This window comes from Dendropsophus ebraccatus, chromosome 4 (assembly GCF_027789765.1).
Source record: "Dendropsophus ebraccatus isolate aDenEbr1 chromosome 4, aDenEbr1.pat, whole genome shotgun sequence".
NCBI classification, from domain to species: domain Eukaryota; kingdom Metazoa; phylum Chordata; class Amphibia; order Anura; family Hylidae; genus Dendropsophus; species Dendropsophus ebraccatus.
This window is the reverse complement of record NC_091457.1, coordinates 167,536,365-167,562,180: the sequence shown is the minus strand read 5'-3', so window position 1 is coordinate 167,562,180 and position 25,816 is coordinate 167,536,365. Positions and strand designations below refer to the sequence as shown.

Genomic DNA, 25,816 nt, shown 5'->3' with positions numbered 1-25,816 from the left:
TCCTCCAGGCTGCAAACTCTGTTGTGGTCCTAAGCTGCCCTCAGCTATCCTCTTTCTCCTCCAGGCTGCAGGATCTGTCATGGTCCTAAGCCGCCCTCAGCTATCCTCTTCCTCCTCCTCCAGGCTGCAGGATCTGTCATGGTCCTAAGCCACCCTCAGCTATCCTCTTTCTCCTCCTCCAGGCTGCAGGATCTGTCATGGTCCTAAGCCGCCCTCAGCTATCCTCTTCCTCCTCCTCCAGGCTGCAGGATCTGTCGTGGTCCTAAGCCACCCTCAGCTATCCTCTTTCTCCTCCTCCAGGCTGCAGGATCTGTCATGGTCCTAAGCCGCCCTCAGCTATCCTCTTCCTCCTCCTCCAGGCTGCAGGATCTGTCATGGTCTTAAGCCACCCTCAGCTATCCTCCTCCTCCTCCAGGCTGCAGGATCTGTCATGGTCCTAAGCCGCCCTCAGCTATCCTCTTCCTCCTCCTCCAGGCCGCAGGATCTGTCATGGTCCTAAGCCGCCCTCAGCTATCCTCTTCCTCCTCCTCCAGGCCGCAGGATCTGTCATGGTCTTAAGCCGCTCTCAGCTATACTCTTCCTCCTCCTCCAGGCTGCAGGATCTGTCGTGGTCCTAAGCTGCCCTCAGCTATCCTCTTCCTCCTCCTCCAGGCTGCAGGATCTGTCATGGTCTTAAGCCACCCTCAGCTATCCTCCTCCTCCTCCAGGCTGCAGGATCTGTCATGGTCCTAAACCGCCCTCAGCTATCCTCTTCCTCCTCCTCCAGGCCGCAGGATCTGTCATGGTCCTAAGCCGCCCTCAGCTATCCTCTTCCTCCTCCTCCAGGCCGCAGGATCTGTCATGGTCTTTAGCCGCCCTCAGCTATCCTCTTCCTCCTCCTCCAGGCCGCAGGATCTGTCATGGTCCTAAGCCGCCCTCAGCTATCCTCTTCCTCCTCCTCCAGGCCGCAGGATCTGTCATGGTCTTAAGCCGCCCTCAGCTATCCTCTTTCTCCTCCTCCAGGCTGCAGGATCTGTCATGGTCCTAAGCCGCCCTCAGCTATCCTATTCCTCCTCCTCCAGGCCGCAGGATCTGTCATGGTCCTAAGCCGCCCTCAGCTATCCTCTTCCTCCTCCTCCAGGCCGCAGGATCTGTCATGGTCTTAAGCCACCCTCAGCTATCCTCTTCCTCCTCCTCCAGGCTGCAGGATCTGTCGTGGTCCTAAGCTGCCCTTAGCTATCCTCTTCCTCCTCCTCCAGGCTGCAGGATCTGTCATGGTCTTAAGCCACCCTCAGCTATCCTCCTCCTCCTCCAGGCTGCAGGATCTGTCATGGTCCTAAGCCTCCCTCAGCTATCCTCTTCCTCCTCCTCCAGGCCGCAGGATCTGTCATGGTCCTAAGCCGCCCTCAGCTATCCTCTTCCTCCTCCTCCAGGCCGCAGGATCTGTCATGGTCTTAAGCCGCCCTCAGCTATCCTCTTCCTCCTCCTCCAGGCTGCAGGATCTGTCGTGGTCCTAAGCCGCCCTCAGCTATCCTCTTCCTCCTCCTCTAGGCTGCAGGATCTGTCGTGGTCCTAAGCTGCCCTCAGCTATCCTCTTCCTCCTCCTCCAGGCTGCAGGATCTGTCATGGTCTTAAGCCACCCTCAGCTATCCTTCTCCTCCTCCAGGCTGCAGGATCTGTCATGGTCCTAAACCGCCCTCAGCTATCCTCTTCCTCCTCCTCCAGGCCGCAGGATCTGTCATGGTCCTAAGCCGCCCTCAGCTATCCTCTTCCTCCTCCTCCAGGCCGCAGGATCTGTCATGGTCTTAAGCCGCCCTCAGCTATCCTCTTCCTCCTCCTCCAGGCCGCAGGATCTGTCATGGTCCTAAGCCGCCCTCAGCTATCCTCTTCCTCCTCCTCCAGGCCGCAGGATCTGTCATGGTCTTAAGCCGCCCTCAGCTATCCTCTTTCTCCTCCTCCAGGCTGCAGGATCTGTCATGGTCCTAAGCCGCCCTCAGCTATCCTCTTCCTCCTCCTCCAGGCCGCAGGATCTGTCATGGTCCTAAGCCGCCCTCAGCTATCCTCTTCCTCCTCCTCCAGGCCGCAGGATCTGTCATGGTCTTAAGCCACCCTCAGCTGTCCTCTTCCTCCTCCTCCAGGCTGCAGGATCTGTCGTGGTCCTAAGCTGCCCTTAGCTATCCTCTTCCTCCTCCTCCAGGCTGCAGGATCTGTCATGGTCTTAAGCCACCCTCAGCTATCCTCCTCCTCCTCCAGGCTGCAGGATCTGTCATGGTCCTAAGCCTCCCTCAGCTATCCTCTTCCTCCTCCTCCAGGCCGCAGGATCTGTCATGGTCCTAAGCCGCCCTCAGCTATCCTCTTCCTCCTCCTCCAGGCCGCAGGATCTGTCATGGTCTTAAGCCGCCCTCAGCTATCCTCTTCCTCCTCCTCCAGGCTGCAGGATCTGTCGTGGTCCTAAGCCGCCCTCAGCTATCCTCTTCCTCCTCCTCTAGGCTGCAGGATCTGTCATGGTCCTAAGCCGCCCTCAGCTATCCTCTTCCTCCTCCTCCAGGCCGCAGGATCTGTCATGCTCTTAAGCCGCCCTCAGCTATCCTCTTTCTCCTCCTCCAGGCCGCAGGATCTGTCATGGTCTTAAGCCGCCCTCAGCTATCCTCTTCCTCCTCCTCCAGGCTGCAGGATCTGTCATGGTCCTAAGCCGCCCTCAGCTATCCTCTTCCTCCTCCTCCAGGCCGCAGGATCTGTCATGGTCTTAAGCCGCCCTCAGCTATCCTCCTCCTGCAGGCTGCAGGATCTGTCGTGGTCCTAAGCCGCCCTCAGCTATCCTCTTCCTCCTCCTCTAGGCCGCAGGATCTGTCATGGTCCTAAGCCGCTCTCAGCTATCCTCTTCCTCCTCCTCCAGGCCGCAGGATCTGTCATGGTCTTAAGCCGCCCTCAGCTATCCTCTTCCTCCTCCTCCAGGCCGCAGGATCTGTCATGGTCTTAAGCCGCCCTCAGCTATCCTCTTCCTCCTCCTCCAGGCCGCAGGATCTGTCATGGTCTTAAGCCGCCCTCAGCTATCATCTTCCTCCTCCTCCAGGCCGCAGGATCTATCATGGTCTTAAGCCGCCCTCAGCTATCCTCTTCCTCCTCCTCCAGGCCGCAGGATCTGTCATGGTCTTAAGTCGCCCTCAGCTATCCTCTTCCTCCTCCTCCAGGCCGCAGGATCTATCATGGTCTTAAGCCGCCCTCAGCTATCTTCTTCCTCCTTCTCCAGGCCGCAGGATCTATCATGGTCTTAAGCCGCCCTCAGCTATCCTCTTCCTCCTCCTCCAGGCTGCAGGTTCTGTCATGGTCCTAAGCCGCTCTCAGCTATCCTCTTCCTTCCTCCAGGCCGCAGGATCTATCATGGTCTTAAGCCGCCCTCAGCTATCCTCTTCCTCCTCCTCCAGGCCGCAGGATCTGTCATGGTCTTAAGTCGCCCTCAGCTATCCTCTTCCTCCTCCTCCAGGCCGCAGGATCTATCATGGTCTTAAGCCGCCCTCAGCTATCCTCTTCCTCCTCCTCCAGGCCGCAGGATCTATCATGGTCTTAAGCCGCCCTCAGCTATCCTCTTCCTCCTCCTCCAGGCTGCAGGTTCTGTCATGGTCCTAAGCCGCTCTCAGCTATCCTCTTCCTTCCTCCAGGCCGCAGGATCTATCATGGTCTTAAGCCGCCCTCAGCTATCCTCCTCTTCCTCCTTTAGGCTGCAGGTTCTGTCATGGTCCTAAGCCGCCCTCAGCTATCCTCTTCCTCCTCCTCCAGGCTGCAGGTTCTGTCATGGTCCTAAGCCGCCCTCAGCTATCCTCCTCTGATAAACCCTTTACATGGAGGGAGGCCGCAGGATCTGGCTACAATGTAGCAGAGCTCATCTGGCTCACTCATGGCGTAAGGTCAGCTGTCTGTGCACCTCTCTCCATAAAGATGAAGGGAAGGAGACTGCACAGACAGCTGACCCTACTCCATGCTGTCTGCTGAGGATAGCGACTGAGCGAGCTCTGCTACATTATACCAGATTCTGCAGCACTGTCCCATTTAGGTAAACATATAATGTACATTCTGTACTGAAAACCTGACGTGTAAGAAACCTATGGCGCCATTGTGGCAGCATCTGGTATAAGGAGACTTTGTGTCTCGGTATTCTCCCCGTTCCCTCACAGCGGAGGTCTCACTTAGCATAATCATGTTAAACAAATCCACTTATCTCCCTCAGTTTTCACTTTCCTATTAATCCTCTCGGAGCAGATGAGTGTCCCCCAGAGCCGCTTCGCTCTGCCTGTCAGTCATCTCCAGTATGGAGCCGGCACTCACCATGCACTTCAATGGCTGCTGCTCCCTGTCATCCCTCAGGCCTCTGCTGTTCTCTGTCCTTGGATTGCAATGTCAGTGCCTGATCATGAGTCAGTCGCTGGGATTTGTGGGTCCTGTACCCTGAATACCAAGTACCTGGGACCATGGTCGCTGGATCTGATGAGGAGGGAGAAACCCCAGACTCAGCAGCTGCCGCTAGCAGTGCAATATCTCCGCACTATCCCAATTATATTGTTCCCATGTGGACTGCGGCTGTATGGTATATAGGACACGGGCGCTGACCTCATTCTTCACCACATATAATAGTTATAAGGCCGGTAATAAACCTTAATCAGAAGAAAAGTGATGAAAAGGCGTCAGGAAACGCTCATGGTTGCCGGTACAGAAGAGCGATTGCCGGTGCGAGAAGAAGCGACTGCAGGAATCCCGAGCAGTGGAGATAAACAAGAGGAGTCTGCAGAGGACGGGGATAGGAGCGCATCCACATTGTGGGACCATGCTTCATATGTACAAGGAATATTCACTATATCAGGATGGAGTATAGAATGGGTGATTACATGATCAATGAGGGTCCAAGCATGAGAGCGGGGGTCCTGGTCTACTGAATGAAGCTGCAGCACCTTCAGCCATGAAAATAGGACAATCTTTTGCTTTGGCAGCAATTAGCCCCATTCCTCTGCTCACCTTATCTGCAGTTCTCCTAAAATCTGTGGGCGTGTACAGGAAGTGATGTCATCTGCCCCCACTGCCTGCCAAGTAAGGGCAGTAGAGGAGGAAGTGACATCATCTGTCCTCACAGCCTGCCAAGTAAGGGCAGTAGAGGAGGAAGTGACATCATCTGTCCTCACTGCCTGCCAAGTAAGGGCAGTAGAGGAGGAAGTGACATCATCTGTCCTCACTGCCTGCCAAGTAAGGGCAGTAGAGGAGGAAGTGACATCATCTGTCCTCACTGCCTGCCAAGTAAGGGCAGTAGAGGAGGAAGTGACATCATCTGCCCTCACAACCTGCCAAGTAAGGGCAGTAGAGGAGGAAGTGACATCATCTGTCCTCACAGCCTGCCAAGTACGGACAGTAGAGGAGGAAGTTACATCATCTGCCCTCACAGCACGCCAAGTAAGGACAGTAAGGGAGGAAGTGATGTCATCTGCCCTCACAGCACGCCAAGTAAGGACAGTAGGGGAGGAAGTGATGTCATCTGCCCTCACAGCCTGCCAAGTAAGGACAGTAAGGGAGGAAGTGATGTCATCTGTCCTCACTGCCTGCCAAGTAAGAGCAGCAGAGGAAGTGATGTCATCTGCCCTCACAGCCTGCCAAGTAAGGTCAGCAGAGGAGGAAGTGATGTCATCTGCCCTCACAGCCTGCCAAGTACGGGCAGTAGAGGAGGAAGTGGCGTTATCTGCCCTCACTGCCTGCCAAGTAAGGGCAGTAGAGGAGGAAGTGACATCATCTGCCCTCACTGCCTGCCAAGTAAGGGCAGTAGAGCAGGAAGTGACATCATCTGTCCTCACATCCTGCCAAGTAAGGGCAGTAGAGGAGGAAGTGACATCATCTGTCCTCACTGCCTGCCAAGTACGGACAGTAGAGGAGGAAGTTACATCATCTGCCCTCACAGCCTGCCAAGTAAGGGCAGTAGAGGAGGAAGTGACATCATCTGTCCTCACTGCCTGCCAAGTAAGGGCAGTAGAGGAGGAAGTGACATCATCTGTCCTCACTGCCTGCCAAGTACGGACAGTAGAGGAGGAAGTTACATCATCTGCCCTCACAGCCTGCCAAGTAAGGTCAGCAGAGGAGGAAGTGATGTCATCTGCCCTCACAGCCTGCCAAGTACGGGCAGTAGAGGAGGAAGTGGCGTTATCTGCCCTCACTGCCTGCCGAGTAAGGGCAGTAGAGGAGGAAGTGACATCATCTGCCCTCACTGCCTGCCAAGTAAGGGCAGTAGAGCAGGAAGTGACATCATCTGTCCTCACAGCCTGCCAAGTAAGGGCAGTAGGGGAGGAAGAAGTGATGTCATCTGTCCTCACAGCCTGCCAAGTAAGGGCAGTAGGGGAGGAAGAAGTGATGTCATCTGTCCTCACAGCCTGCTAAGTAAGGGCAGTAGAGGAGGAAGTGACATCATCTGCCCTCACAGCCTGCCAAGTAAGGGCAGTAGAGGAGGAAGTGACATCATCTGTCCTCACAGCCTGCCAAGTACGGACAGTAGAGGAGGAAGTTACATCATCTGCCCTCACAGCCTGCCAAGTAAGGGCAGTAGAGGAGGAAGTTACATCATCTGCCCTCACAGCCTGCCAAGTAAGGGCAGTAGAGGAGGAAGTGACATCATCTGTCCTCACTGCCTGCCAAGTAAGGGCAGTAGAGGAGGAAGTGACATCATCTGTCCTCACTGCCTGCCAAGTACGGACAGTAGAGGAGGAAGTTACATCATCTGCCCTCACAGCCTGCCAAGTACGGACAGTAGAGGAGGAAGTTACATCATCTGTCCTCACAGCCTGCCAAGTAAGGTCAGCAGAGGAGGAAGTGATGTCATCTGCCCTCACAGCCTGTCAAGTACGGTCAGCAGAGGAGGAAGTGACATCACCTGCCCTCACTGCCTGCCAAGTAAGGGCAGTAGAGCAGGAAGTGACATCATCTGTCCTCACAGCCTGCCAAGTAAGGGCAGTAGGGGAGGAAGAAGTGATGTCATCTGTCCTCACAGCCTGCCAAGTAACTGCAGTAGAGGAGGAAGTGATGTCATATCAGGTTATGATAGGAGTTGTAGTTGTACAACAGCCCTATCCTGCAATACACTCATTTACATATAAATATTACACAGTTTTGCATTTTCTTGTTTTTTTCTAACTACTACACTACAGCTGCTGTGGTATCATAGGATTTCTATATCTGCTGCATCAAAGTAAAATGTCCACTCATCACTGTATAAAATAGAAACTTTGCCAAATTCATTCTGTCCAGCCGTTCTCCTGATATGCAGGAGATTGGGATTTATGTCCCACCCCTCCCCCTGCCCTCCAGCTGCTGATTGACAGATGACTGCTTATACACAGCATGGAGTGATAACTGCCAATCAGCAGCTGCTGGGAGGAGTGTGCTGGTGCTCATGAATATCCAGGACTACTGGGCTCATGCACATAATGGAGAGGACTACTGATTGTCCGTGTTATTCAGGAGGATCAGCTGCACAGAACAATGTAGGTGATCCATCATTCTGTTCAGCTTCTCTGTCACCCTCAGATAGGACACCATATCCCTACTGACAGGGTCTCTGTAACGTTGTGAACATTGTTGGTTTACTGTTGGTAATATATGAAGTATCCATCGCTAAGACTCCTCTTTGTTTTTTCTCCCAGGTGTCCATGTGTTTGGACTTTGCTCCACCGCCCTCATCACCGACATCATCCAGCTCTCCACCGGTTACCAGACTCCGTATTTCCTGACTGTCTGTAAACCCAATTACACCTCTCTGAATGTGTCCTGTAAGGAGAACCCGTACGTGCTGGAGGACATCTGCTCGGGGCAGGACCTCGCCATCATAAACGCCGGAAGGTAAAGCCAGTCGCCCTGAGCCATTCTTACTGCTTAGTGTGAACGGTGACGGGAATAGTGATTACTATGGCCATAGCCTGCGCCCCCCCCCCCGTGCTGTACACCGGAAACCGGGAAGCATCCCGTACCCTCTCGCAGCCGGTCCAGCCCTCCTCATCCTACACCAGGGTAAGGGCCCTTAGATACAGCTCCTGCACCAGGGTAAGGGCCCTTAGATACTGTACAGCTCCTGCAGCAGGGTAAGGGCCCTTAGATACAGCTCCTGCACCAGGGTAAGGGCCCTTAGATACTGTACAGCTCCTGCACCAGGGTAAGGGCCCTTAGATACAGCTCCTGCACCAGGGTAAGGGTTCTTAGATACAGCTCCTGCACCGTGGTAAGGGCCCTTAGATACAGCTCCTGTACCGGGATAAAGGCCCTTAGATACAGCTCCTGCACCAGGGTAAGGGCCCTTAGATACAGCTCCTGCACCAGGGTAAGGGCCCTTAGATACTGTACAGCTCCTGCACCAGGGTAAGGGCCCTTAGATACAGCTCCTGCACCAGGGTAAGGGCCCTTAGATACCACTCCTGCACCAGGGTAAGGGCCCTTAGATACAGCTCCTGCACCAGGGTAAGGGCCCTTAGATACAGCTCCTGCACCAGGGTAAGGGCCCTTAGATACTGCTCCTGCACCAGGGTAAGGGCCCTTAGATACTGTACAGCTCCTGCACCAGGGTAAGGGCCCTTAGATACAGCTCCTGCACCAGGGTAAGGGCCCTTAGATCCTGCACTGGGATAAAGGCCCTTAGATACAGCTCCTGTACCGGGATAAAGGCCCTTAGATACAGCTCCTGTACCGGGATAAAGGCCCTTAGATACAGCTCCAGTACCGGGATAAAGGCCCTTAGATACAGCTCCCGTACCGGGATAAAGGCCCTTAGATACAGCTCCTGCACCAGGGTAAGGGCCCTTAGATACAGCTCCTGCACCGGGATAAAGGCCCTTAGATACAGCTCCTGCACCATACAGCTCCTGCACCAGGGTAAGGGCCCTTAGATACTGTACAGCTCCTGCACCAGGGTAAGGGCCCTTAGATACAGCTCCTGCACCAGGGTAAGGGCCCTTAGATACCACTCCTGCACCAGGGTAAGGGCCCTTAGATACAGCTCCTGCACCAGGGTAAGGGCCCTTAGATACAGCTCCTGCACCAGGGTAAGGGCCCTTAGATACTGCTCCTGCACCAGGGTAAGGGCCCTTAGATACTGTACAGCTCCTGCACCAGGGTAAGGGCCCTTAGATACAGCTCCTGCACCAGGGTAAGGGCCCTTAGATCCTGCACTGGGATAAAGGCCCTTAGATACAGCTCCTGCACCAGGATAAGGGCCCTTAGATACAGCTCCTGCACCAGGGTAAGGGCCCTTAGATACAGCTCCTGCACCAGGATAAGGGCCCTTAGATACAGCTCCTGCACCAGGGTAAGGGCCCTTAGATACAGCTCCTGCACCAGGGTAAGGGCCCTTAGATACAGCTCCTGCACCAGGGTAAGGGCCCTTAGATACAGCTCCTGCACCAGGGTAAGGGCCCTTAGATACAGCTCCTGCACCAGGGTAAGGGCCCTTAGATACAGCTCCTGCACCAGGGTAAGGGCCCTTAGATACAGCTCCTGCACCAGGGTAAGGGCCCTTAGATACAGCTCCTGCACCAGGGTAAGGGCCCTTAGATACAGCTCCTGCACCAGGGTAAGGGCCCTTAGATACAGCTCCTGCACCAGGGTAAGGGCCCTTAGATACAGCTCCTGCACCAGGGTAAGGGCCCTTAGCTACAGCTCCTGCACCAGGGTAAGGGCCCTTAGATACAGCTCCTGCACCAGGGTAAGGGCCCTTAGATACAGCTCCTGCACCAGGGTAAGGGCCCTTAGATACAGCTCCTGCACCAGGGTAAGGGCCCTTAGATACAGCTCCTGCACCAGGGTAAGGGCCCTTAGATACAGCTCCTGCACCAGGGTAAGGGCCCTTAGATACAGCTCCTGCACCAGGTTAAGGGCCCTTAGATACAGCTCCTGCACCAGGGTAAGGGCCCTTAGATACAGCTCCTGCACCAGGGTAAGGGCCCTTAGATACTGTACAGCTCCTGCACCAGGGTAAGGGCCCTTAGATACTGTACAGCTCCTGCACCAGGGTAAGGGCCCTTAGATACTGTACAGCTCCTGCACGTGGCCCAAGACAAATGCATCCGCAGGCGCTGCTCCTTCACAGCCATTGCTGAGTCCATACACAGTGACTGTTGTCCGACATCTGCCAGCAGTGACTGGGAATAGAGATGAGTGACAGCTGGAGCAGCTGGAGTCCATCCGAACCCGAACTTTCGGCATGTGATTAGCGGTGGCTGCTGAAGTTGGATAAAGCCCTAAGGCTATGTGGAAAACATGGATATAGTCATTGGCTGTATCCACGTTTTCCAGACAACCTTAGAGCTTTATCCAAGTTCAGCAGCCCCCGCTAATCAAATACCGAACGTTCGGGTTCAGATGGACTCGAACTTGAACCGCTCATCTCTAACTGGGACCAGAGATCAGCAGCTAAACCACTGACAGGCAGACTACAATCCAATACGATCAGCAGCGTCATCAGGCAATCAGATATTAAAGTCCCCATGGTATAAAACTAAAAAAACACAGAAATAAAAATATAAATAAAGTGTAATAACCATATACTCCCCATTGCCCCCAATGCTAATAATAAATAGGGGGGGGGGTGCACATATTTAGTATCGCTGCGTGCGTAATGACACCCCTGGCCATAAAATTATCACACAAATAAATCTGCACGGAGACATCAGAAAATTACGTTAGAAAAATGCTTATTTTGACACTTTTTCATGAAATTTGAGCAGTTGTACAAATATTGGCTAAAATTTACCGCTTACCTAAAGTACAATGTGTCACGAGAAAACAGAGTCTCAGAATAGCCCTGATAAGTTACAGCATCACAGAGGTACAGCCGCATATAGTGAGACTGGTCAGAATGGGCTCTGGTCCTTAAGGCCAAAATCAGCCGGTCCAGTAGGGGTCAAAGGTCAATAAATGGCAAAACGTTTTCTAGATTTGGAATTTACTTCTATGTAAGAATCTCCATTCTTCAAGTACTTATCAGCTGCTGTATGTCCTGCAGGAAGTGGTGTATTCTCTCCAGTCTGACACAATGCTCTCTGCTGCCACCTCTGTCCATGTCAGGAACTGTCCAGAGCAGCAGCAAATCCCTATAGAAAACCCTCTCCTGCTCTGGACAGTTCCTGACATGGACAGAGGTGGCAGCAGAGAGCACAGTGTCAGACAGGAGAGAATACACCACTTCCTGCAGGACATACAGCAGCTGATAAGTGCTAGAAGTAAATTACAAATCTATATAACTTTCTGACACCGGCTGATTTGGTCTGTGTGTGGAATCTCAGCTTAGCCTTATGTACCGGCCTGAGCTGCCATAGTATAATGGACAGGAGTGTCGCTGTTTTAGAGTTATTTTGGGTAGAATCTAGTTGTGTTTTTCTGACATCAGAGATAAAGGAGAAGGTTTTACGCTTATTCCACCTGAACGGAAACGTTACCATCAAAGTTCCGTCAGACATTTTCCCTTCTAGCCCCCAAAAGGTTGCCTTATTTTCTTGCCACATGGGGAATTCCCTGTAATCTCTGGATACGGTGGTTAAGCTGATAAATCGGCCATGTTGGTCAGATCCTTCCCGCCGTTGGCCCCTTTAAGGACGCCTTCTCCTGAATCCCCGCACTGTGGAGCGATTGGGAGACGAATGTAAACTAATTAGGGCTTCTTGTTGAGGTGTAATTGGTTTTGTCTCTGAAGGAACTTTTACAAACACGCTATAATTTTGCTTGTCTTTTTTGGCAGGAAATCGTTCCCCTCTCAGCACGCCACCCTGGCCGCCTTCGCAGCTGTTTACATTTCTGTAAGTACTTTTTTCCCCCTCGTTTTCATCCAGAACGCCGTCTTATTGCCCCATATCACAGCTACGTTGTCTTCTCATCATGTATGTTACTTGTTTTACTTACTTTTCTTCCCTGCTCTGTGGATGTGCGCAGGAATGGTACAGCTTTCTGTGTGTTACATTGTGTTACTCTATAGACTCCAGAAATCCAGGGGGTTCACTTACTTTTCCTCCCTGCTCTGTGGATGTGCCCAGGAATGGTACAGCTGTCTGTGTGTTACATTGTGTTACTCTATAGACTCCAGAAATCCAGGGGGTTCACTTACTTTTCCTCCCTGCATTGTGGATGTGCGCAGGAATGGTACAGCTGTCTGTGTGTTACATTGTGTTACTCTATAGACTCCAGAAATCCAGGGGGTTCACTTACTTTTTCCTGCAACTGAACCAACAGATAGATATAGTAGCTAGAATATATACACAATGAATGTTACCCAGGGGGCTTCAGTCCTCGGACGCCGTTCTGCACCTGTCATTGAGCTTCTGCAGCGCAAATTATTCTGCATATAAAATCCTGCGACTCCTTCAGCAGAAACAATAAATGAGACGATGATTGACGGGACGAGAAGCTTTTAACTGCGCTGAAAATACATCTCTCCCTCCTACAGACAGAAGAGACAGGAGAGGCAGGACGCCAAACCGCCCAACCATCAATTAATGCTGCATATTCTGTCCCCAGCCCACACATTAACCCCCAGCGTGCCGGTGCCCCGGATATACACTCGTCATCAGCTATATCAGCTGCTAGAAGGTTCTTACCTGCCCACATATTAACTCCCAGCGTGCCGAAGCCCGGGATAACACCGCTAAAGACTCATCATCAGCTATATCAGCTGCTAGAAGGTTCTTACCAGCCCACACATTAACCCCCCATGTGCCAGAGTCACGGATTTACACTCATCATCAGCTATATCACCAGCTAGAGGGTTCTTACTAGCTCACACATTAACCCCCAGCGTGCCTGAGCCCCGGATAACACCGCTAAACACTCATCATCAACTATATCAGTTGCTAGAAGGTACTATATATACACTATGGAGACTATGGAGAGTGTAGTCACTATAGACACTAGGGACAGTGTGGTGACTATGGTCACTAAGGACACTACAGACACTATGGTTTGGTCACTACATACAGTACACTAGGGACAGTATGGACAGTGCGTATACTATGGACACTATGGTCATCATGGACACTGGACAGTATGTTCTCTATAAACACTATGGACAGTATGTCCCTATAGACACCAAGGGGACTATGTATACTACGTACACTATGAACATTATTAACACATAATGCCAATGTGGGCATCATATCGGCCAGTGTTGGCCCCTCTCCACCCCTAATGTGGGCACCTTATGGGCCGGTGTTAGCTCCTTTCCACCCCCAATCAGCTTTGGCCACATTCACACAATCCGTAAATCACAGAAGCTACGGAGTGTGAATTCGCAGCCCGGAATCAGGAACTCCTGGCATCATGTATCATTTTGCTGCTGGGAGCTCTGAACCTGTTCAAATCTTCGTACTACTGTATTGATACACGACGGCCTCAGTACAGTAGTAGGACGATTTGAACAGGTTCAGAGCTCCTGGCAGCAAAATGATACATGATACCGGGAGTTCCTGATTCCGAGCCGCTGATTCACGCTCCATGATTGACAAAGCCTGTGAATACGACCTTACAATTACTCTTTAAATGTGTACAGTGTTTGTATATAATGAGGAATATATCTACTATATAGACAATTACTGGTAATAACGGGAACCGTAAATCTGTAAATAAAGCTGTGAAGATGGAAAAGGCCCCAAGGAAAAGATCAGACATTAATATATAACAATGAACATTAATATAAAGCTGCATACACTTCACTCTTATTTAGTTACTTAGAGATTAGCGCCTCCCAGGAGACATCGTATAAAGGGATAATGTGCTCATTTCCATGTAGTAAAGTACAAGCTGTATGTCGGGGAACTGAGCAACTATGGCGACATTCTATGTGAGTGTAGAGAATAATCCACTAGAGAAGGTCTGCGTCCTGGTCTACAGCTCACACATCATAAATTCTGCAAACATCTGCAAAACCTTGTATCATGTAGTCCCAACCAGGGTCTCCAGCATCCATTGTGGTATCCTGGTCCATCCTGATGGTCTTTCCCGCTATACAGGGTCTTCAGGATCCAGTGTGATATCCTGGGCAAGCAGAGTAAACCATCCTGATGGTCTTCAGAACTTTCCCACTATACATGGTCTCTAGGATCCAGTGTGGTATCTTGGTCCATCCTGATGATCTTCAAAACTTTCTTGCTAAACAGGGTCTTCAGGATCAAGTGTGATATCCTGGGCCATTAGAGTAAACCATTATGATGGTCTGCAGAACTTCCCCACTATACACGGTCTCCAGGATCCAGTGTGGTATCCTGGTCCATCCTGATGATCTTCAGAACTTTCCCACTATGCAGGGTCTCCAGTGTGGTATCTTGGCCCATCCTGATGGTCTGCAGAACTTCCCCGCTATACACGGTCTTCAGGATCCAGTGTGGTATCCTGGCCCATCCTGATGGTCTGCAGAACTTCCCCACTATGCAGAACATTTCATTGGTACATAAACGTTTCCGTTTTCATTGTAAAAAGTAGAAGTATCATGAATAAGACCTAATGGGTGGATTGTGCCCGTTCATTGTTGATTTGAAGCCTTGGACCATCAGAAGATCCTCTGCTATTCTTATTGGACAGTCTGACTCTTTCTAACGTCCTGGTCAGTTTTTCTAGAACAGGGCCTCTCAATCTATTCATCAAATGGCTTTACCATCTAATCCATGGTAATGCCGTCGCCTCACCACCAAACATACTACTGTGCAGAACCCATGTGACCTCTGGGGCAACTAGATACCACCATGCAGCATCCATAAACCTTGTAGTACCAAATACCACAACGCACCATTTACTTTCCTAGCGGAGCCAAACAATTCTACAGTGCAGCATACAGTGCCTGCCAATGCCTGCCAATGCCTGCCTCACATGTGAAGCCCAGAACAAGGACAGCAGAACCTGTCACTTCTCAGACATTGGCTCAGCCAGTAGCAGGCAAAGTCAATCTCATCTAGACTTCAGCCCCTTCATCTCGATCTTTTATAGAATAGTCTGATATAGCAGGAGTGTAACAAAGTCTTTCTAATGATTGAGCAAACTTCCACTTGGATTGAGTTTTGGGGTAGTACAAGGAGTAGAGTAACATATAGTGGTGAATGTACTACGCTGGTGCACAAAAGTCACACATTTTTGTGTAAGCCCCTTTTTGCTGGAGGGACGTGGCCTCCTGGGCCTGGTGGATATACCTTCATTTACACCAGACAGCTACTCCAGCTTCTAGATGCAACGATTCCAGAGGGTGGAGCACATGAACAGGGAAGATGCATTAAATGTATTAAATGGGTCTTAATAAATGTGGCGCCTCTTGTGGCGCAGATCTTGATCTGCTTTTTTATTATTACAAAATACATAAAACCCTTCAGTGGCCGATCCATAGGAGGCTGATCCGTAGGTGGCTGATCCGTAGGTGGCTGATCCGTTGGAGGCTGATCCGTTGGAGGCTGATCTGTAGGAGGCTGATTCGTAGGAGGCTTATCTGTAGGAGGCTGATCCGTAGGTAACTGATCCGAAGGAGGCTGATCCGTAGGAGGCTTATCTGTAGGTGACTGATCTGTAGGTAACTCATCCGAAGGTGGCTGATCTATTGGGAGGAGGCTGATCTGTAGGAGGCTCATCCGTATGTAACTGATCTGTAGTAGGCTGATTCGTAGGTGGCTGATCCGTAGGTGGCTGATCTGTAGGAGGCTGATCCGTAGGTAACTTATCCGAAGGTGGCTTATCGGGAGGAGGCTGATCTGTAGGAGGCTTATCCGTAGGTAACTGATCCAAAGGTGGCTTATCGGGAGGAGGCTGATCTATAGGAGGCTTATCCGTAGGTAACTGATCCGAAGGTGGCTTATCGGGAGGAGGCTGATCTGTAGGAGGCTGATCCGTAGGTAACTGATCCGAAGGTGGCTTATCGGGAGGAGGCTGATCTGTAGGAGGCTTATCTGTAGGTAACTCATCTGTAGTAGGCTGATCTGTAGGTGGCTGATCTGTAGGTGGCTGATCCGTAGGTGGCTGATCAGTAGGTGGCTGATCCGTAGGTGGCTGATCCGTAGGTGGCTGATCTGTAGGTGGCTGATCCGTTGGTGGCTGATCTGTAGGTGGCTGATCCGTAGGTGGCTGATCAGTAGGTGGCTGATCAGCAGGTGGCTGATCCGTAGGTGGCTGATCAGTAGGTGGCTGATCTGTAGGAGGCTGATCCGTAGGCAACTGATCCGAAGGTGGCTTATCGGGAGGAGGCTGATCTGTAGGAGGCTTATCCGTAGGTGGCCGATCCGTAGGTGGCTGATCTGTAGGTGGCTGATCCATAGGTGGCCGATCCGTAGGTGGCCGATTATTTGTAGGTGATGCCCATCATTACTGGTGCTGTAGATGTTTCTGGACGCACAGCTATGGATCGTGGACAATGTGTTTTATATATTTAGTAATAGAGCAGAATATTTTATGGATTTGTTCTGGATCTTGTTCTTCTGTTATTCTTGCTGTGCGTTCTTCGCTCTGAGCCTCCGGGTGGTCTGTTGTCTCCACTATACACCAGAGATATCTGCAGCTAAGCACCAAGGACTCCAGGAGAGCAGTTCTGGTTTTGATTTCTGAGTGTACAATATGTTATATTATATAATGTTCTCTTTACAGATGTATTTCAATGCCACGCTGACGGATTCCTCGAAGCTGCTGAAGCCGTTACTTGTCTTCTCCTTTATAATATGTGGCATTATATGTGGTCTGACCCGCATCACTCAGTACAAGAATCATCCAATAGACGTTTACAGCGGCTTCCTCCTGGGCGGGGGAATCGCCATCTATCTGGTGAGTATGAACCATGGCTTATATATATATAGATCCTATAGTTGTCATTCCTTATACTATAAGAGTCTGATATAGCACGAGTTTCTTTCTAATGATGAGGAAACTTCCGCTTGGATTGAGTTGTCAAATTCAGTTCAGATTTGGATGAGACCCCAACTCCCTTGGACGGTGCACATCTACAGTATACGGCCATACAGTATACAGCCATACAGTATAGAGCCGTACATAGTACAGTCTGTATAAAACAGTCCCTGCTCTCTGTGTAGTTTCTGAGCAGAAGACGTGCACTTTATGCCTCCTGCTCAGGGCGCTGTGTCCTCTCGGCCAGAGACAGTACAGCAGGGATAGAGGAACCTTCCCAACTATTGCAAAACTACAAGGGCCGAAGGTTCCCATCCCTGCAGCAATGGATATGACAGGTGCCCCTGTTCCCCTAGGTAGCTTATGAATACTCACCTGCTCCCCACTCCTGCCAGGCCCAGACCAGTGTTTTTTCTGCAACATCCGATGACTATTTAATGATCACTAGGAGAAAGACTGCAACGCTCTAGCGATCACTCAGTGGCTATTACAGCACCACATAGGAGCACTCTCATCCAGGCCTGGCCGCCGGCCTGGCCACAGCTCATCGTCACTATGGTGGAACGACATCATATAAATCCTTTATCTCAGTGTTGCCAAGGTTATAAAGTTATACAGGCTCCAGGGATGACCATCTATATCAGACAGGGATCCTCCCTTTAAGAAAAAAAAAACACTTTTAGGCCACGACCACGCAATGTTTTTTTTAAGCTGCATTTGACAGCTGATTTTATGGACAACTGCCATTTCTAGCCAAAATACCAGCCTTTATTTCAAAACAACGACCACTATTTGTGGAATAACGGACGTTATTTGGGCTCGAAATGACGGCCAATAAATGACGTTGTGTGGTGGCTGCTTAAGAATAACCTGTTTGGACATCTTATTCTGTCAAGTTCTGCTTGTTATACTTAGAGGGCCTGCCGGCTCTCCTGAGCGGTCGGTTCTCCCTGTGATATAACAATTCTGGATGATGTTTCCTTAGAGTCCATGTGTTTGGCTTTCTCACCATTATCCCTCCTGGACTCCGATGTGTTACCGCCATTGTGTGAAGTGAAGGTGTTATATACAAGGTCTCAGTGTTCTCGGTAACCTGAAGACAATGTATAGAGTAAACCAACCTGTGTATTTCTGATGGGATCTATCGGTCACATGTGAAGTTATCAAAATTCAGAAGAATATATTTATAAATCAGAGAACCTGACCCTGTGTGCGCCCCTAATAAATACAATTATAACCTGCCCATAATCCCAACACTGTTAACTCCAATAATAAAAGCCTAAACGATGCAAAGTGACCTCCAATAACGGCAGCCGAAACCTGGAGACAATGTATGGAAAACAGGAAACCTCCCCGCTATAAATAAAAGGCTGAGATGATGTGATACTAGATAACACTTCAATAAAGGACTAATCCAAGATTACAAAAACACAGCTACTCTTCCAGAAACAGCGCCCCCCTGTTCTCAGGCTGTGTGCGGTATTACAATTCACCTCCATTCACTTCAATGGAACTGAGCTTCAATACCGTACCCAACCCGAGGACAGGAGAGGCGCTGTTTCTCGAAGACAGCCGCCATGTTTATTTAAGCTTGGATAATCCCTTTAATAAAACTTTCTTTGCAGCATAAAATAAAGACAATGTAGAATAGTTCCTCTAACCCTGAATCTGTCTGTGTCACTTTTATTGCAATCGATCGCTCCAGTGACAACGTAAAAGATGTAATGAATGTAGGCACGGATGTGTGGGTTTGGGATGTCACCAATGAGTGGAGATACCAACAGGATGGGCTCCTGCAGCTCCGGGAACGTCCTGTGGGCTCGGACACCTAATCTCCATATTACATCATCATCACGTTGCTGGAACCATAGATTGCAATACAAGTGACACCCACTATATCAGGGTAATACTGATAATACTATATGAGGATGATACTGATAATACTATATGAGGATGATACTGATAATACTATATGAGGATGATACTGATAATACTATATGAGGATAATAGTGATAATACTATATGAGGATAATAGTGATAATACTATATGAGGATGATACTGATAATACTATATGAGGATAATACTGATAATACTATATGAGGATGATACTGATAATACTATATGAGGATAATAGTGATAATACTATATGAGGATAATAGTGATAATACTATATGAGGATGATACTGATAATACTATATGAGGATAATACTGATAATACTATATGAGGATGATACTGATAATACTATATGAGGATAATAGTGATAATACTATATGAGGATAATACTGATAATACTATATGAGGATGATACTGATAATACTATATGAGGATGATACTGATAATACTATATGAGGATGATACTGATAATACTATATCAGGATAATAGTGGTAATACAATATCAGGGTAATACTGATAATACTATATGAGGATGATACTGATAATACTATATCAGGATAATAGTGATAATACTATATGAGGATGATACTGATAATACTATATGAGGATGATACTGATAATACTATATCAGGATAATAGTGATAATACTATATCAGGGTAATACTAATAATACTATATCAGGGTAATACTGATAATACTATATCAGGGTAAGGCTATGTTCACACAACGTCTTTTCACCTCCGTTTAAAATAACATCCGTCATTTTGAGTCTAAAATAACGGACGTTATTTAGCAGCCTGACCTCCCTTTAGTGCACTGACGGCTGTTTGCACATTATTCTAGTTTGGGTTACTAATTGGACTTTGGATGTGGCTTAATTTAAAAGTCCATTGAATTTAATAGTAAAAACGGAGACAGAACGGTAACAAAAGGAAAACTGTGTGTGAACTACAAATAAAAAACGTCCGCTGTTTGCATAAGACGCCCGAAAAGAATGATCATGTTCATTATTTTGACGTCCGTGGCAAAAACGTCCATTATTCAATACGCTGTGTGTATTGGACGTCCGTCTTCCCATTGACTTCAATGCATTGCATTGCAGTCAGTTAAATCTCGGCAATAACGGACGTTATTTTAAATATGAAAATCAGACGTCTTTTAATATTTTTGACGTTGTGTGAACATAGCCTAATACTGATAATACTATATCAGGATAATACAGATAATACTGTATCAGAGTGAGAAGGTCTTTCCTACATTGTCTTTAGCTTATGCTGCTAATTTACCGGGAAAAAAAAGCAAAAAAAAAATTGTAGAATGCCAGTAATATATGAATTACTTACCATCTGGACATCATTATACAATGAGGCTGCCCCCACTTTATATTAGTATTTATTAAAACATCCATATTGAGAGATTAAAGGATATGTTCAATCTCCTGGGTTACAGCCTGCACTATGCTCCAGAGCTGTATTCTTGGGTCTGCAGACTGTCAATATCGGACATCAATATCAGTGACCAGGGTACTTCTAACCTGGACACTACCGTCTCCCTTGTCTATAGAAAGTGCCTAGAACTAGAAAAAGTATACAAAGTAGCAAGAGCCTGCCCTCTAGCGCCACCTATTGGAGGTAATTTTCCTATAAGTCAATGCTTGACCCCTTAGGGAGCCTTAGAACATGACCAGTGAATATCACCCAAACCCAACCCTCCTCCAGAAGAAAGAGCCCCCATCATGCAGACGGTTGATTCTGGGTTCTCCTCGGCATTGAAAAAGCATTTCTAATACAGACATGTCGGGAGCGCTGATAGATCCTCAGTAAAAACAAAATGTTCTGGAAAGCCGTCACAAAAAATCAATGTCTTGCAGTGCCCGTAATAATAGTCATTTACAGAACATATTGTATGAAGGAGCAGCCGTCTATTAAAAGAAAGTTATTATTAAGGCCCCTTTATGTACCGGCTTATTCCATACAATAAAGCAATAGAACCGCTCTTCACTGCGGAGTCGCATTCAGCAAAATAATGCAAAGAAATTCTGGTTCTTGACTCCACAAATAGATCTATTATGAGATGCAGAGACTCTCCATAAAGTGGTTGGCTATGGATCTCCTCGTTGTGGTGGCCATGTGGTGTATGTCTCTGGTGTCTCTTTGGTTCTCTGACATTTTCTTTATGTGTTATTCTGGTTTTCTCATTGGGTCAATGTTTCATCTTCCAGGGCCTTTATGCTGTCGGAAACTTTCAGCCCAGTGAAGACAATATTCCCCAGAAGCCTCCTCCTCCTTCGCTAAGAGAACCACTGAGATCACTAACGGAGCTGAGTCAAGACGCAAGCAGGATATTACCGGGGAAGAATGGCAGCAGTAGTGATGGTATATTGCCTCATCCTTCCGAAATCATCCTAAACAGAAATAACCGGGAAACGGGCTCATTAACCAACATTAAAAGAGCAAGTACAGATGTGGAAGTTATAACCCCTCGAAGTCCCATGGGCAAGGAGAACATGGTGACATTTAGCAATACTTTGCCTAGAACCCATACCCCATCATTAGAAGACGGAGCAAGAAGAAATGCAACTATTCATGCCTCAATGGACTCTGCCCGTTCTAAGCAACTATTATCTCAATGGAAGACTAAAAATGAAAGCCGTAAACTGTCATTGCAAGTCATCGAAACCGAAGCTGGGCTCTCACCACAAAGAATAATAGAGATGAGATCAAGCTCTGAGCCTGTGAGGGTTGGTGTTAATGGAGACCACATTGGACCAGGAAATCCATATCTTAAATTACAACCTGGCAGTGTACCGGGCTGCAACAATACAGGTATCCCAGGGGGACCTAGAGTTTCTATACAATCGCGCCCAGGTTCTTCTCAGCTGGTCCATATTCCTGAAGAAACCCATGAAAATATCATATCTACATCTCCTAAATGTAGTTCTGCCCGATCAAAGTGGCTAAAGGTGGCAGAGAAAAGCGTTGCATGCCGTACCAATAGTCAGCCAAGGATTATGCAAGTCATAGCCATGTCGAAACAGCAAGGGATGCTTCAAGGTAGTCCAAAAAGTTCTGAGGGGAGTACGGTCAGCTGTACCGGATCGATCAGGTACAAAGCTCTGACGGAACATGAGCCAACAAATATTGTCCGGATCGAAGCCCATCCTGAAAATAATAGACCCATTATACAAATGCCTTTAGAGGGTGAAGGGAGCGGATCATGGAAATGGAAAGCTCCCGAGAAAGGAACTTTACGTCAAGCCTATGAATTAAATGACCTCAACAGAGACTCTGAAAGTTGTGAGTCATTAAAAGACACTTTCGGCACTACTGAAAGGAAGAGAAGCAACATTGACAACGATCACCTCCTTCACGGAATAACCACAATACGAGTGACGCCGGTAGAAGGAAGCGAAATCGGCTCAGAGACTGTATCTATATCATCAAGTCGTGACTCTACCCTAAGAAGAAAAGGCAACATCATCCTAATCCCCGAGAGAAGTAACAGTCCAGAGAGCACTCGGAACATCTTCTACAAGGGAACGTCGCCAACACGCACATACAAAGAATGAGAGAAAGAACCAACCTTTCCAATGATTTTTTTCTAGAGTGTATTCTACTTTGATAAAGCTTGTGCTCTTATTAGTTTGGAGATAAAGCAGAAAATGATCTTACACGTGCCAAAATTACAAAAAGGTCAGGTGGTTTGTGGGTCAAGAATACTGACACGGACAATACAATATAACAGACTTGTGCAGAAAGGGACAACAGAAAAGCACAATGCAAATAAATTAAACCAATGCGAAGGAATAAAAGCATCATACAATCATAAAACAATCATAAAAAATTTTACTAAAAAGCAAATAGATTAAAGAACAAAGATACTTTATTTCATGAATGTGCCAATTCTGACATTTTCTGGTACTGAACCTCAGAAATAGTTTCAATTGCAAAAAGCAACATTTTCTTTATTGTAAAATATTTACTTTTACAGACTGACGGGAGGAGGCGGTGCTTGTTCCAAGTCTAGATAGCATATCTGCACAAGCACATTATTACTAGGTAGTTCTGTTGCCAGTTCTTCTGCTAGGACAGTAGTGACTGCCTTTGTACAGAATTCGACATTCAGCTCTGTTATTGTGGAATAATCGCACTTGACTTACCAGAATTTTGTGCAGATCTGTCCTCACGGTTTACTTTGACAAAGTGTGGGTGTACTTCACTTACAACGCTATAATTGTTTTATTTCGTTAGCTAGTTCTTCTGTAACCTGCTTTTTATTAGGAGTGCACATCATACTAAAGAAAAGGTGCTCAGCGGTGGAGACGTCCGCACGTTCCGGATGTCTTTCCACTTTCCATGATTGTTTCTCTTTTCATAATTTCATAAAAACAGGGTTTAAGAAAAGTATGTAAAAAAAAAAATTACGACCTTCATGACCTTTGCAGGTCATTGCTTCCTAGACATAAATATATAACGTATAGAGAACACTGCCAGACCAAATTATAAAAGATGAAGAAATTATATTTTCTAAATATATATATAAAATTATAGAAATTAAAGATTATAAAATGGTAGAAAATGTTTACGAGACTGTGGAGGATAAAGACAAAAATTCTAAAAGAAAAAGTTAGTGGTGTACATTGTGCGTGGACTTGGCTCAGTCTAGTAGTTTGGATGGTAAAGTGTTTACACTGAACGGTGTCGCTACCTACAAAATTTTATCAAACGTCTTGTCCTTAATTCTGTGATCTGACGCTCTACCCCTAGATTCCACTTTAGATGTCCCCGGACTAAGCACTTTTCGCAGACTTTGGGTGGTAAGAGTAAAAGTAATATAAAAGAGAAAAGAAATTATTGATGAAAATTAAAATTTTGTCAAAAATTTATAATGCCAGTGGATGAAAATGTGGATGTAGGCCGGAATGAATGTGATGCCCATCTCTCATGTAATGTTGAGTTTATAGGGATCTTTTATGGGCTCGGTGTCGATTGATTAATAGGAAACATTTTTAAAAACAACTTTTTTTTTCTTCACTTTTCCACATTCATCCTGTGTTGATCCCCATTCTGGACATTGGATTATAAAGTGGCTCAAAATCCTAGTTTAAAAAAGTTGTAATCTTAGTACAGTGTATCAGGTATGGGACGTTTTTCTACTCAAACTTTCCAAAGTCTTAAACATGATTTCTGATTGTTTCAGTAATCCCTGAAACTGTGCTCTTTACATGGACTTTGTTCATGTAAGTCATTTTATACTTAAAGTGCCAAAACTGACTTTTGTCTTCTTTTTTTTTTTTTTTCTTTCCTTTTATAGAGGGCGTAAAATACTAATACTATACGGTGACCCATCAGATTCTAAAGATCTCGGGGTTGTTTGGAGTAAACACCTGCATGACTATTTGATAACTAAAATGCCTTTTGTAAATGTCACATTTGTTTACATTCTACTAATACCTTAATTTACAAACAATCAGATGACATCTTTTTAAATTTCTAATTTTCTTACTTGCTAAAAGGGGGCACTAATTTCTTTGTGAGGCTGTGCTTTATTGAATAAAGAATCTAAAATATAACTATGTTTTTCAACAAAAAAAAGACCTGTATGTAAAGTATTGTGTTTAATAAAATGTTATGCAAATGTTTTCAGAAATTCAAAAAAACTTTGTAAATTGCTATAAATGTATTTTATCTAAGTAAAATCAATGCTACTGTGTGAGTTTATTGTGTAAAACATCACAAAAAATAAAGATAAAATCTACGATATCTTTGTATTCCCATCTGTTGGTGAGAGGAGGAGGCGGCAATCTGATGGGTTTCTTTGATTCGGATTTGAAATTAGTGTAATTTTTTTTTTTTTTTTTTTTTTAAGCTTTTTGACTATATACAATTTTATGGCATCAGCATTTGTGATTAGGAAAAAAAAATTAAATCCAAAGACTAAGGGAAATTCAGTAATAAAAATGTCCTAATACATCCCATTACATATCCCAGTATTCTGGAAACATCGCAGTGTTTTTGTTGTTGTTGTTGTCAAGCTCAAATGACCAACCTGGATACCACAGTCTTTGCAATATATGTATATCCTATGTACTAAGGTAAAGCACGTAAACAGTTCCAGCATACTTTTACAAATCTAGTTCACAAGAGATGAGAATTTACGGCACTCATTGATACATAAAACCGGCCTAACTTCTACAACATGGCTGGGAACGCATCCTGTAGACATCCTCGGCCATGTAGTGGATATAAAGTTTTTCTGGTTTTATGCATTGTTGAGTGCCACAAGTTTTGTGAAGTCTTGTGAAGTGGATTTCCATTGGATTACTGCATGTTGTTTTTTGTTCTTACTGAGCACCATCAAGAGCAAAGAGTTGGTAAGCCTAGCAGTACCTCAGAAAGGTCCGGATCTACTGCCGTAACCCCCCACAAAGGATAATCCCACCCGAGTGCCGGACATAAGTTTGGAGAAACTGTGGTGTTGGTTATTTGGATACTTATGGATACGGGATGCAGCGATCCTGCTCAGTGGACACTCTACTCAGTAGGAATCTCACACTACAATACTCGATATTCCTGTTGTTGATCTTTCCAAAGACACATAAATGCAGAGAGAATCCCAAGAACACTTTGCTCTCATATCATAGACTTCTAATCACTACTATCTACCTACGAGCCCCCGGCATGCTTATTAAGGAATACTACGGCTTTTACATAGTTTCAACGCGGTAATTGGGAAGAACGTGTATCTTTATGTGCTGATTATCTTTTATTATATGTGGGTGATGTTACCTCCCTGCCTGAGATTATATCAATTATAGAAGCTTTGGTCTAAGATCTCTCCTATCAATTGACTAATCACAGTCTGTGGTTATACCCCGAGGCCTCTCCCGGCTAATGCCCCCCCCCAGCCCAGACAAATCTACAGGTTGCTGAAAAATGGACCATGATTACTGCTAATGTCAGGGATTTTGTTATAACTAATCTCACTCCAAAAATAATCAGGTTTAACTTTAAAATCTCAATGATAGACAGGGGTCTCCTATGAAAAATGATACTGATGCCCCAATTATTATACA

General features: G+C 47.0%; 1 protein-coding gene across 1 annotated transcript in view; it reads left to right on the top strand.

Annotated features, from left to right (window-relative positions):
* Nucleotides 1-24,273, top strand: part of PLPPR4 (phospholipid phosphatase related 4) — a 79,638-nt gene extending 55,365 nt beyond the window's left edge. Inside the window, exons 4-7 of the mRNA XM_069969085.1 lie at nucleotides 7,647-7,842; nucleotides 11,726-11,783; nucleotides 16,591-16,764; nucleotides 20,963-24,273. Coding sequence (XP_069825186.1) covers nucleotides 7,647-7,842; nucleotides 11,726-11,783; nucleotides 16,591-16,764; nucleotides 20,963-22,309 — 1,775 coding nt within the window. The 3' untranslated portion in view covers nucleotides 22,310-24,273. The remainder of the gene's footprint in view (nucleotides 1-7,646; nucleotides 7,843-11,725; nucleotides 11,784-16,590; nucleotides 16,765-20,962) is intronic.
* Nucleotides 24,274-25,816: the final 1,543 nt, after the last annotated feature.